This window comes from Blennius ocellaris (assembly GCF_963422515.1).
Source record: "Blennius ocellaris genome assembly, chromosome: 18".
In the NCBI taxonomy this organism is placed as follows: Eukaryota; Metazoa; Chordata; class Actinopteri; order Blenniiformes; family Blenniidae; genus Blennius; species Blennius ocellaris.
Window position 1 is genome coordinate 9,641,229 of NC_137667.1, and position 13,825 is coordinate 9,655,053.

General features: G+C 41.5%; 1 protein-coding gene across 1 annotated transcript in view; it reads left to right on the forward strand.

Moving 5' to 3' along the window:
• eva1aa (eva-1 homolog A, regulator of programmed cell death a) overlaps positions 1 to 13,825 on the forward strand; it is a gene marked incomplete at its 5' end in the record, with an annotated part of 69,014 nt that overhangs the window by 51,917 nt on the left and 3,272 nt on the right. Inside the window, one exon of the mRNA XM_080514184.1 lies at positions 11,018 to 11,152. Within this exon, the coding sequence (XP_080370310.1) occupies positions 11,018 to 11,152 (135 nt within the window). The remainder of the gene's footprint in view (positions 1 to 11,017; positions 11,153 to 13,825) is intronic.

Consider the following 13,825-nt stretch of genomic DNA (forward strand, 5'->3'; position numbering starts at 1 on the left):
CATTCTGAAATATTATTCTTGTATAGTTTGCATGCAAACTAGATTTGTCCAAGCCTAACGCACTGACCAATACATTTACCTGCAGGAGCACTTTAAAAGTAGCTCACATTCATCATTCCCCCTGCTGCTGCAATATACAACATATATACTGTTTGTAATAATTTTATCACTGTTAGTGTGACACATTTATGAGTTGCATAAACAATATTTTACGTCCTGGTTTAGAGTTATGCGTGCAAAATTTCTCGTCGAGACCTGCTGACTTGAGAGATGATATGTGATGTCAGCGCTTCAGCTCCTTTTCCTTATCTAATAGTGTACATATGGCTCAGATGTTTGGCACAGATGTATTCCTCATCCGACTATGATGTCCACCAGGCACTTTAGCACTGGGAGCAGGTGTTTATTTTAAAGACTGCTGTAAAAGTGTCTCTGGCTGCGTCTGTGTCTATCACTCCCCTCTCTGCGAGTCTCTCGCGCTGTTTCTCTCTCCACTCTTAACCCGGAGGACATGCATCTGCCTCTGCTGTGGCTCAAGCTGTTTTAAGAGCCTTGCTGAGTAGACGGGCGGGGGGGGACACACACTTTGAGAGTTATACAGAATGCAGACACAAACTCAGCTGAGATTACACATCCAGAGCTATATCATCAGTTTATGGTCTTCAACTGTGCCAGAGTGAATATATATGGAAGACACTTTGTGCAAAATATATACTGCTGTTTATCGACTCCAACACCTCATGACCTTGAAAAGAATAAAGCAGGATAAAGGATGGATGGATACTTAATTATTAAAAAAAAATAATAATGTAGCTTTATTTTGAGTTATTTCTCAATTTAAGCTTTCATTGAAGGAAGTTTGTGAGGGGTCAAAAGCACCCCCCTTGTGACTTTCTTGTTGTTTGGTAGGGGGGAATGCTAGATTAAATAAAATTAAATATTACAACCATGCATCTTTTCTACCTGTTTTGTCACTGGAGTCTATTCCAAACAGTCAACATACAGTCATATCTCTGGACATGAAGCTAGCTGGGAAAAACAATAACAATAATGCATGTCCATGAAGAGCATGCAAACTTTACACATTAAAGTCCCAGACCAAATATTCATAAGATTTCCATAACATTGGCATTTAAAAAAAACCCAGTATCAGTGCCTCAGTTGGTGGAGCCGGTCAACTTCCAATCTTAAGATTGGTCATTCGATCCAAGTGCCCAAGAAAGGACAGCGAACCCGAAGCTGCTCGCAGTCGAGGTTGAGTACCTTTTATAGCAGCAGTGAGTGCTATGTGTGTGTGTCTGAGTGGGACTTACGACGTAAAGTGCTCCGGGACTGCCTGAGCGGTGATACGTGGTGTGTAGGTTGAAGTCTAACATTTTCACAGCAGACTAAACAAAATGTGTGCATTTGTATCTGTTTATGTCGTGTCCAGCTGTTGTGATAAGTGTGCTGACAGACTCGGGCTGACCTGAACCTCAGTGTTATTATCTCTGTCCAAGCCTGACCACTAATGTGGCCCCAGCTCTCTGTCAACACATGGAGGGAAGAAAAAAAAAATACTCCTCCTGTTCTTGTACAAGGGAATGAGCCGACTCCCACACTGCAGTTTGAACATGATGATGAAAAAGTATCGTTGGCTGTCTGTCTGATTACAGTTTGGTATTACTTACTGAACATTGTCGGTTGCGATTCGACTCTCACTGTGGGTTTGTCTAAATCACTGACAATGACAGGGCACAACAATGCAGATGATAGACAAGTGCCGCTTCAGGCAGGTGGTAGTGTTTTGCCAGAATGATAAAGAAGAGAGATCCGAGTTAGAAACCCTGCATGAAATCATAGAGCACGTAATGACACACAGATGTGAAGTAAACTCTGCAGACCTTTGCTGATACGGACATATCCTTGATTGTTTAGGACAATGACTTGTGATCTAATCTCGTCCTTTCTGGTGTTTACTGAAAAATCTGTGTGTTATCACAATGGTTTGAACAGTGCATGTGACTGAGGTCACACTGTTTCATTATCTGCACGTCCTGTCGTCACATTTACTGCCTGAACCCATAATACAATTGTAAACATTAGACATGGTTAAATTTTGCATGACTTTTCAACTTTGTTTTTTTAATCTTTATACGACCATCCTGTCGTGACTGACTGGATTTGGCATATGTACTTCACATAACCATAACATGAAGACCATTTATGGAAACTACAGAAATCCCTGCAGAAGCATTTATTTACTGCATATTTTTGATGATTCCACTGCCATGAAATCAAACAAATTGTAGATGTGACGAGAACATTGACCTGCTTTAACTTGCCGGCCACCGGTCCATTGATCTGCAGCTGTATTAATGTCCTGCAAAAAACAATAACGAATACATTTGGCAAGTTATAAGGATAATTTACACAAAAGAGGAGAACACTTCAGTGTCACACTGACCACGCCAGGGAGGTCTGCATTAATGTCAGAATCACCCGATCTTTGTCTGCGCTCCTCCTAATAACCTTTTTTAATGGAGTTGGTTTTGTCAAAGAGACCCATTCAGCATGTTCTGTGCTAACCTCGGTGAACCTCAGAGGATCCTCTGAGGTTCAGTGGAGTGAAGCAGAGCCTGTCTTAGGTTATTGTTAACCTGCTGTATTCCATCAAAGACCTTTGGATTTTGGAGTTTTGTCTTTTTCAGTCCCTGCTTCACTTCAGTGTTGAAAGACCACTATTCAGATACCCCCCCCCAAAAAAATCCAATATCAAACAAACGCTGCAGCAGCAGAGAAACAAAGTATTCTTGCTCCCTGAACATAATGGAATTCGAGATGTTATTTTGCATTGATACTATTTATTGTAGAATCATTCAGTTGAACAAGTAGTTACATTTATAATACCCCAAACCAAATTGTGTGCTAAACAGCAGTTATGGTGTTTGTTTGCTTTATAAGATGACTCCCACAAAAATGTGTATGATTGAAGGCAACTCACTGCAAAAACCAAGAAAATGTGACCGGTGACGCCCCTCTCAGCCAACGTGGGCTCCTTGTCCAAAACTTCCAGCTGTGACGTCACCACACTCCCTGGAGTTTGCACATTCTCTCAGTGGCTCTGTGGCTTTTCTCGACCTCCCCCCGATTTCCTCCCACAATTCAGATACACGCTTGATCTAATTGGTGCCACTGAATGGTCTGAATATGTGTGGTTGTCTGAACTGCAATGCATGTGGGATTGTTGTAGCCGTATATTTACAAGCTGAAGTCTCACCAAAACCAAAAACCAGGAGTGAAAACAGCTTCAGAAATCATGTTGTTGAACTGGGCTGAGATTTCAATCACATTGAGGTTGGAAGCAGAGTAGGACTCTTTTTTTGTTTTCAGTTCACTTAGTATTTTTCATGTTTTTACTTAAGAACTGTGCCTACAAAGCAAATAAACGTTCTCTTGACTAACCAAACCTGAAAGGTGTGAACTCGCAGTTTAGATTAATGTTACTGGTTCTTTAGAGAAAGAAGAACCCATCTCTTTCAGATGATACGCTGTCAGTATACAATCCAAGCGCTCTAATTTGAACTCTTCCATGTCATAAAGAGACGGTAGGCTGGAGAATGTGCTACCAAAACCTTGGTACTCGAGTTGCCCCTGACTCAAAAACTTCTGAGGGTTTCTATTGTGAGAATGATTGGAAAGGAACGTGGACCGCAAGCATTCGTCCCAGCCCTTGAAACTGTCATGACATAACAAGGACGACTTGCACCTACATATAACAGTTGAGTAGACCCACCTGTATATGGAGACACGTTTATAAAAGTGCTCATTTTATCCTCATCAAAATGCCAGGCAGTCCTTGGGTCTCAGCTGGCTTTAATGTTGCCAAGCGTTGATTTTATTAACTGCCTGGAGTGAGCAGTTGTTGCCTTGGGCTAAAGATAGCGCCATTGTTTACATTAGCCTTGACATATGTTGGAACATGCTTGTGCAATGTTAACTTTTATTTCTGTCACGATTGAGCCTGGTCGAGTCCTGCCTCACTGTTTGTTCTCTCTGTGCTACGTATCATTGACAATAACTGTGCGCTTCTGTCTCGACTGCTTGTTTGATGAGTTCAGCAGCTCTGTGTCCCGCTGACGGCTCTGTTACGCCATTACCTCATAACTGTAGAGGAGGGAGTTTAGGCGAATGGCTTGATTTGATGATTCAGCGTCGGTCACATCCTTGTTGACCCGGTGGAGCGTCAGATAATGATGAAGCCTTGCTGGATCCGCTGTGGACCAGCCTCTCCCTCATCACGCTAGGATAGATAGGGACATACCCGTGTTAAAGCTTTATGGGTGGCTTCGGCTTGAAAAGATCTGAGGTCACGCATAGCTGTGAATACTTAACTTCAGAAACAATGGGTGGCTGTTGGGATGACTTAATAGATATAGTTAGAACAGATTCCACTGTCACATTGTTAGGAGGTGGGGCTCTTTATAAATACATGTGCAGGAATGCTGAAAAAAAAAGATTGCTTAAGGACACACCATAGCACAGTAAGTTACAGTAAGAGGAGCATGTCATGAATGTAACAGCTTGAGGCCAGCTTTACACTGGGACTGAGATTGTAGATATTATCAGTGTTGATGACATTAAATCATGCACGTGTGTGTGTGTGTGTGTGTGTGTGTGTGTGTGTGTGTGTGTGTGTGTGTGTGTGTGTGTGTGTGTGTGTGTGTGTGTGTGTGTGTGTGTGTGTGTGTGTGTGTGTGTGTGTGTGTGTGTGTGTGTGTGTGTGTGTGTGTGTGTGTGTGTGTGTGTGTGTGTGGGGAGGGTCTGAAGGGGGAGTGCCACAGCCGAGTGATTATCTCAGCGATTGTTATGACCCCACACTGTCAACAGACCATCTATTTCTGTCATGCGCCCACGTTAATGACGCCAACTGTGTGTGTTTGTGTCCACGTGTGGTGTGTATGAGGAGGGTTTAAATAGCCAAAACAGCTGGGAGTTTTGAGTTTTAATTGATAGCTGTGGTGAAGTGAGAGTGACCACGTTCAGAGCTCACACTGTGGCGTCTGAATTTGTGTGTGGCTGTTCATACGTTTGCATTTGTGGGTGTCTTACCAGCAGAGGGGATGTGTGTTCTGCATTATAGTAAATTTCCTATGCTTTGCAGCTCAATGTGTGTGTGGGGGGGGGGGGGGGGGGGGTTGACTAAAGGCATGGCTGGAGGAGGGGGTTGAGTAGTTCCACTCACTCACATTGTGGAATGCAATCCCAACCCCAATGACCCAAAACATTGGATGTTTTTGTACTATGTCACTATCCAGCTATGTCTTACGTTTACAGCCATGCCTGCTTACATGCATTGCATTATAGAATACTGTCAGAGTATTACCTTAGACCTTTGGAGTCTACTCTCATGTCCATTGTTTTAATTACAGGCTACAAGCTGAATCGTGTTTCTCTAACCTACACAATTCACCCTGACTAGTTTGATTTACCCTCTGAGGCAAGACAGAAAAGGTTGTTGTCCTCTCAGCATTTGAAGAATAACTTTACTTTTTTACTCTTTTTTTTTTTTTTTAATCCTGGCCTGTAATTGGAAGTTTCCTGTTTCCAATCTGACTGCCGACCCATAACCTCCGGCTGCATCAGAAGTTTGTAACAGAAACCTTTACTTTCATGTTTTATTTGTTCACATATCTACGACAGCACTTTGGCCAATTGTACTGGGTTTTTTTTGAGGAGTCAAGTTAAAACGAGGAAAGGGCATGTGTGGTAAAACTGCACCAACTATAGTAAAGTTGTGGCAAATCACATCATTTGTTCTGATGCCCCAGTTTGGATGACCTAATGGACCGATTTATACAATATTGGTATTTGCACTACAATTACTATCAAAGACAGTTTTTGCTTTGAAGAGAATCAAGTGTCAGTCTAATATTCCCAATATATAATGCACATTTGTGACTCACAGGGAGAATATCCATAAAGCATTTTTTGTCTTCTTCTTGCTATAAAAAATGGAGGGGTTTAAACTCTATTTCAGTATAAAATAGGATGCTCTTAAATATTGAAATATCCAAATCCAATATATTTATATATGGCTGCATCATGATGCAGCATACCTGGCAATGTACTTAAACTTTCAAAACTTCCGATGTTTTACTTGTTATGTGACTGTTTTTCATCGTCTATATGCACAACTCAGAATTTCATTAAGTCATTTGGTTTGCTTGTATTACTGTGAAATGCAACAATACCAGAAACCCCCCCCCCCCCCCCACCATTGTGTTGATAGACATTTGCTCAACATTGTCTACTTTGTGTACAAAAGACAAGAGTGAGTGTGTTAATCATGCCTTCTGACACGCACACTGTGAGCCACGCTTACAGCAGGACATGTCGACATTTGCAAACCCATTAATTCTCACAGTGTAAGGTTGAAGCAATGCGTTCATTTAGGGGGTAGATAAACACGAAAGTAATGCCACATCCCGTCTTGGGTCAGGCACACACACACACACACACACACACAATTCAATAAGCTGCTGTCAGCTGGATACTGTTAGAGTGTTACGCTGGGGGTTGGAGAGAAATGAAAAAGGGAGTGAAAAGAGGAATGCAATCTCAACACCTTCAGCTTCTGCCCTATTCACCTTGCATGTTTTTGTGCAGGCATGCCATGAGCTAAGTGAAAAATGATCATTGATGCGTGTGTGTGCGCGTGTGCTTGCTTATCTATTTAAGAAGTACAAAAAAGATCCAAACCCAAATGAAAAAAAATATCTATATATATTTTATGAATCTAAGTGTGTGTTAACAATGACAGGATTTTTGAGGCACTGCTTTTATTTATTTAATTTTTTTTTTGGGGGGGGGGGGGGTGTATCGAATGAATGTTGAGTCTCTACCAGCGCTTTAATGTTGTAGATTAAGTAGGCACTGGCTGCGTGCTGATTGAAACCAGACGCTTCTGCTCTGGCTTCCTACACACACACACACACACACACTTACTTATATGCCCACACATTGTTTCAATGGACCTTTCCCAAACAAGCCATTTAAGGAAAACATATTTTGATAGTGCTGATTATTTTCTCATCCAAGCTTGTATACTTACTTCATAACAACTTTCAAATAATGCTTGTCTTTATGCAGCACAGAATGTGTTGCAACTCAGCATGTGACAGCTTCTCAAATATTTCAGCCAGACTTTAGTGGAGGTTTACATAATTTTTGGCTGATGCTTAACACAGAAAAAGGTAGAATTTAAAGGGATTTTTAACCCTTTCGAAATTGGTGTTGATTTGTTTGTTGAGTTGTTGTCAAGCTGCCGTTATTTAGAGGTAAATGTCACAGAGCCAAATGTTTACTTCTCGGCAGTTGCCCATGTATACTCCTATAAGCTAAAGTATGTTCAAATTATTGACTGAGGTTTGATCTCCTCTCAGATTTCGCCTGGTTTAATATTTCATTATATCCCCTTTGGCTTACGGGGCTTTGTCCTAACTTTGTTCTGCATTGGTCAGCACATGGCCCACAAACACAGACACGTACAGACATGCACACAGACTCCAGCCTGCAGAGCCCAGTAAAAACAAAGCTGGGCTCTGCCAGTGTAAACATAGGCCATTGTTTTGGGCACTCTTTCCCGCCTCGTATCTTCGCGCCCTGTGGCGATCCAGGGCTCTGAGAGGTCCAGCTCTGGCGCGGATCCATTCAGAGTTTTATTTAAGAACTACGAGGAGTCATTTGTCCTGTGTTTATGTGACCATGTCATTATAATGCATGCTGGAGAGTGTGATTTATGTGCTTGGGTTTCGCTCCCTTGCAGTCTTCTTTCGCTGTTTTACTGGTTCAGTCTTAAACGCTTGGCTCCGTAAGTGTGGTTTGTGGGCAGTGTACTTCCAGAGGTTTTAATTATTTTTAGAAAAGCAGTCATCTATGCGCTATATTGTACTTGACGTGCTTACAAAAAAAAATCTGAGAAAACCCCAAAGTACTAGTGGTGTCTCATGGTAAAGCCACTGATCTTACAGTGGTGTTTTACGTATTCCAGGTCGCGTCGGCTTTCCTTTGCAGCCGCGTGTCAATTATTTGTCCTGTAACTGTGAAGGAATGTGAATGTCACATTATGGCATCTCGCAGCTGTGACCCTGGGCCACATGTGCAGCCAATTAGGACCAATCAGAAAGCTGTAATCAGGGCGTGGCGCTGAGATGGTGGCAGCATGGCAGTGGGGGAGTTGTTGGACCCATGATTAGTGTGTCAGGCTGATGAGGACGAACAGGGGTAGCTGCCAGGCTAAATCCCATTTCTTAAGTTTGCTGCAGTTTTTACCTCCTCATCTGGGGGCCTGTGTTTATTTAGTTTGAGCCAACCAGACCCGGGTAAAACGTGGTTTCAAATTCATGGTGTTTTAACCTTTTTGGCCAACAGATTGGTGTGGTTTGCCACAGGGGATGATGCAATTACGGAAAGGTATTTAAATGTAAGAATATATGTTTTTACAATGTGCAGCACACCTCACTCTATACGAGTATTTCTGATCTCACCATGCTCTGCAATGTAGTGAATAGAAGTCATTTACGGCTCAACCTTCTGCAATTCGCAAAGTAAAAGAGTAGCAAGAGTATGTGGAACTATTTACGTTTTCTGATTGGCTCTGAACGTTCCTCCGGTATGATGGCATGATCAGCTTTCGTCCTGCATACATTTCTGTTTTTGTTCACGTAACACACAGACCCACATGTTAGATTTCCGATGATTTCTATTCATTTCCTGCTAACTTTTACCCTCGATTGAGCCATAGCGACTCAACTATATACTGACCCTAACATATGTTGTCACCTCAACATTTTTTGATACCTTTGTTAGTCTTATGGTGGCAATACTTTGTCTTCTATTCATTTCCTACAGACCTACTTCAAACTTGGCTCCAACACAGTTCTCTCAGTGTTCATACTCAGCTTAAGGCTCCCACCAGTATAGAAAAAAACAAGACTCCCGCATAAATACACACATTAATAGTAATACTAATGTGTGACTTTGAAAGCTTTGGCATTGCATTTCTATTCTTTTCTTTGTGGAAACCACAGCACAAGCAGTAACTGCTATGTGATCATATAAATGGCTGGGATGGTTATTTTAGACATAGAATATCGTAAAAATGAAATGGGAAGATTTACTCTGTTTTGTCTTCAGACATAAGCTCCCCATGGACCGCTGCTAAGTGTTTTCCATATGACGTGTTATTGAGTCGGACGTAATACTGAGTCAGTTGTCTTTGTACGCAAACCGTGTAACAGCAACATTAACCAAAGGAAAGAAAAAATAAAACCACCAACCAAGTTTTCCTCTCAATCTGCTCTGTCAGCTATCTAATGAAGGCAAAACATGTCGTAAATTATGTTTTAGAGGACTTCTGAGTGAAAACCTGTAAATGTCAGTGGTTAAATGCCCCTGCGCAATCGTTTCATCAGTGCTTACAATTGGAAAAAGCTTGTAATGTATCCAGGACACAAGTAGTATTTAGTGAAAGGGGGGGAGTGTGGTCTGTGCTGCTCTTTCCTGCACTTTGATTGGATTTTGGAACCATGCCAAAATATGTTTCTGGAAACTTGATCAGTATGTTTATTCATTGTTTTTTTTAACAGCTGGGTGCATTTTTTTTACCCCAATTCACAGGAAAAAACAAACAACTGCCATGTTTTTACTGTTTTTACATTGTCTTGGGGTTTGTTTGGTTTTTTTTTACCTTATTTGCTTTTATCTTGTTTTATCTTGCTCTATGACTTGTAGGATAAATAAAACTGTCCGAACTGAGCTGAACATGTCTCAATTTCACTATTACAATCACTAACGTCAACAAAACCAGGAGGCACATTTCCTTCGACGACCTGTTTGTTTGTCCAGCCTACTGAAAATACAATAAAAGAAAAAAAAATCCAACCCCCAAAAAAATGATAAACTGCTGGATCGGCTGAGCTTTGAACCACCACCCGCATCAGCTGGGGCAGACGAGCACGGTGACCGGAGCATGGCCCTGCCTCCAAAACCGCATGTGAGTGGGCAGGAATGTATAGCCCTCTGCTGTGTGGGTTTGTGTCTGGGAGAAAGAGCGCAGACTCCCTGACTCGCGGGACACTGTTAGGTCGGGGGGGGGGGGGGGGGGGGGATTTTGGGAATCGGCGTCCAAAGTCAGGAGGAGTACGTGAATCACAGCTGCCTACAACTGTCTGCTTCATTTACTTCCCCATCAGTGTTTTTGCTCTTATTTAACACTGATGAAATCCACGGTGCATAACTTTAATTTTAATCTTTGTCAGCAACATTCTTGGTCATATATAAAATATGACGGGTAATGATGCTCTTTGCCCACATGAAAAAAACAAATCACTGCCATGTTTTTCAAAGTGCTTTTCTAACATGAGTTTTTCAGAGTCTCATACAGTGTTTTGAACAGTTTGGGATACCATTGGAGCCTCAATATATGTTGGCATTATTAGACGTAAATGCTGCCTTTTTAATGAAGATGAAGAGTAGAGGTGGTTATATAGTTGGTGAATTAAAATACAATTAACTTTTTTTTTTTTTCTTTTTTAATATTTCTCATGTCTAGTTCCCCCCCCAAATCAACTGTTTTGCTTTCCTCAAATTGGTGGCTTGAACTGCAAGCTCAAACACATTCGATGTCTGCTGCTGAAGAAAGGAATCAGCTCAAGATGTTTCCAGAAACAGAGCAAAAGAGACACAAATGTCTTTGTAGTTCTTTGAAACCAGTGCTGCCATGCATGTGTTGATTGTAAAACCAGTGGTCATTCAAAAATGTCAGTTTTAAAGGAGCTGTTTTTGCATCTCGGGTTTGCCTGTCATGGCATTTCTTTTCAGTCACCACGCCCTGATGAATCTATTAGAAATTCATATCAGCTGATAAATATCTGCATTTCAAGTTTCAAAGGGCACAGTGCGGGAGAATTTTGTATTTTTTCTTCTATTCCCTTAAACCTAAACTTGTTGTCTTTGCTCCATCTTCTCTCTAAAGTTCCAAAGAAGCTGTTGCAGGAGCAGGGCCCCAGACCACCTGTATACCACCAACCACCCAGCACCCATGACCCCAACATAGTGGGAGACGGCCCTCCGGAGGGGAGCTCGGTCAAAAGGCCCGACACTGTTCCAGGTGAGCAAAATGACAAACACCTAGAGCTTATACACACACTTGTGGACCCCCCACAGAGAGCAGTTAACACTAAGCAGTCGTGGGGCCTCCCAGCTATCAAGGGCAACCATAATTCAGGCCTCAAATCAGGGCCGCGCATGTATGCATATTAAAAGTCATACAAGTTGAACTGCTTCCATATGCTGCCGAGCAGAACTCTTGCTTTAGAGCATTCATGATCAGCGATGGTAGACGTAAACAAAACACGTTCCAAGAAGCAATGAGTGCACGGCGGGCTGCTGCGAGCTTCTCATGATGTCAAATACTCAGAGGAAGAAGGAAGTAGTAGACAGAACAAGAACAATTAAGTGAAGGAATGAAAACAGAGAGACGCCAGCAAAGAAAGAAACTCAAACAAAAAGTCATTCATGAAGGATGGTGGCCTGCATCCAGCACGATAATTATTCTGCTCGGCTACCGGCACTGTGATTAGGAAGATAGATGAATGAATGAGGAGTTGCATGAGGGAAGGACAGAAGATGTGTGCTGTCGCATTGACAGGGCCCCAACGCATGAATGGCTCCACTTCCGTGCACTAGCCTTCAACAGCCCATGCACAGTTTCCCTGGAAGAACCTGCTTTTCCTCTTTTTGATCGTGTGATAGCAAACGGAAGAAAGAATATTCAAGACCACGAAAGCCATGCGAGATATGTTTATACTTCTATCTGATTAGATTGGTCCTATATAACAGAAAGTACAATGAAGGCGGTGAAACTTAAGTTTCTGATCTGATCAGAGTCCATGTGAATGGCACACTGGATTGTTGCTTCTCATTGTTGGAGCTGTGTGTGCATACCGTTCATGTAGAATCATCACATGTCACTCTACAAACTGTGTTTTGAGGAAAAACACCAACAGGAAAGCAGAACTGGTCGAGGTAGGAGAAACGCTGCCGCGTCACAAACAAAAGCACTTCATGCTCATCTCTTTGTGATCGTACTGTGAATAAAGACTGTTTCTTTGGTGTTGCAAAGGAATGCCCAGAAAAACAAAGAAACAATCTCCTCATTACAGTGTGATGTACGGTCTTGTGTGTGTGTCACAAATGGCAACATCACCAATCGGAGGGCATCCTTGTTGCATGAAAAACTGCAGCTCATACTGATCACTTTAATCGGTGTTCATGGAAACAGAACAGCGTGATCTCTCAACAAACATAAAACTGACAATATCAACAAAAGTGTGTGTTTGATTGTATGGAATAAACAATATATGTGACACATTTCATGTTTATTTATTAGAAACCTCTTTTTCTCAGAAAAATGTGAATCAGTTCAGTGTTTATTTTTAACTCTTACATACTGCTCAAAATTAGCCCATTTTCACATTTGAAAGCAGTAAAAATTATACTCTGAACGCAAACTTGAAACATCTTAAAGTTTTAAAGACGCTTGGCCTCCAAAATATATCATTTGAAATACCTCCTTTGTGTGTTTCTGCTAATACACTCCAGTAGAAGTGGCTTACAACAAGTGAAACATTTCTGCCAGGTACTTTAAGTGAACACCGTCATATAAAGTTGCATATGATTTTCAGCTAGACAAATTATTTTATATATTTGTGAACTTTGATCTTGTCTAGAATTTTAAATTAATCTGTGGGACTTTAAACACTATTTGGCAGAACAGGATCATTTTGTCAGACTGAGCTCAAAACAAAAGACTGAAGTTATAGACCACAGGACTTTGGCATGTTATTACTTCCATCTTGGGTCCCAAGTGCGATTCACTGTGGCATTTTTGAACTTCGGTTCCCACAGATTATTTGGCAGTTCAAGTATTTTAGTATTTTTCCAGTGAAGTCATTTTTCATCCCTTGTTCTGTAACAATCACTGTACCCAAATCTTCCCTTTTTCTTCTCAGATCACACCTCTGTTAATGGCATCGAATGATACAGTTATATATATATATATATATATATATCACTCTAATGAGGCTGTTTCAACACATTTATTTTTAAAGCGCATTCCAAAAAAAAAAAATTAATAACGGTATGATTCATTATTGCTGATTGTAATTAAGTGTATTATTCTAAGCAGTCTCGAGTCATTGTGACGCCACTCTTTTTTTCTATCAACTGGCAATTTATGCGTCACAAAGGCTGCTGTTGAATATTTGCTGAGCTGTGGACCACAACAGTACATCCAGGTGGAAACGTTTACGTCCTCAGTGAGCAATTCCGGTCTACACTGCATTTATTAGATAAAGAGAGCCTGACGCACCACAAGGGCTCTGCAATTAGAGGTCAGCAGTGTCTGTGACACTTCACCAAAACATATTTATCATTGACATGAATGTTAAACATGTAAATATGACTGAATGCCACCACACCCGCTCAAACTTCTGAGTCTGAGGTCACTCCCCTGGATGTATTTTTGACTCTTGAGGCTGTTGGTGTTGCTCGCACACTCTCTTGCATCCCACAGCACCAGGTAGAATGAAAACACTGAAGGAAACTACACAGGTGATTAAAAAGAAAAAAAAAATAAGAAATCGACGACGGGGGGAGCGGTTTTTCCGTCAATTCAAAAGCTCCTCGAGATCCCGACATGCAAATTCAAGCCATGTGGTTCTCTGTCTCCTAATGACCTGAGTCAGAATGAATGTAACAGAAACGGATGTTTAGTTATCTT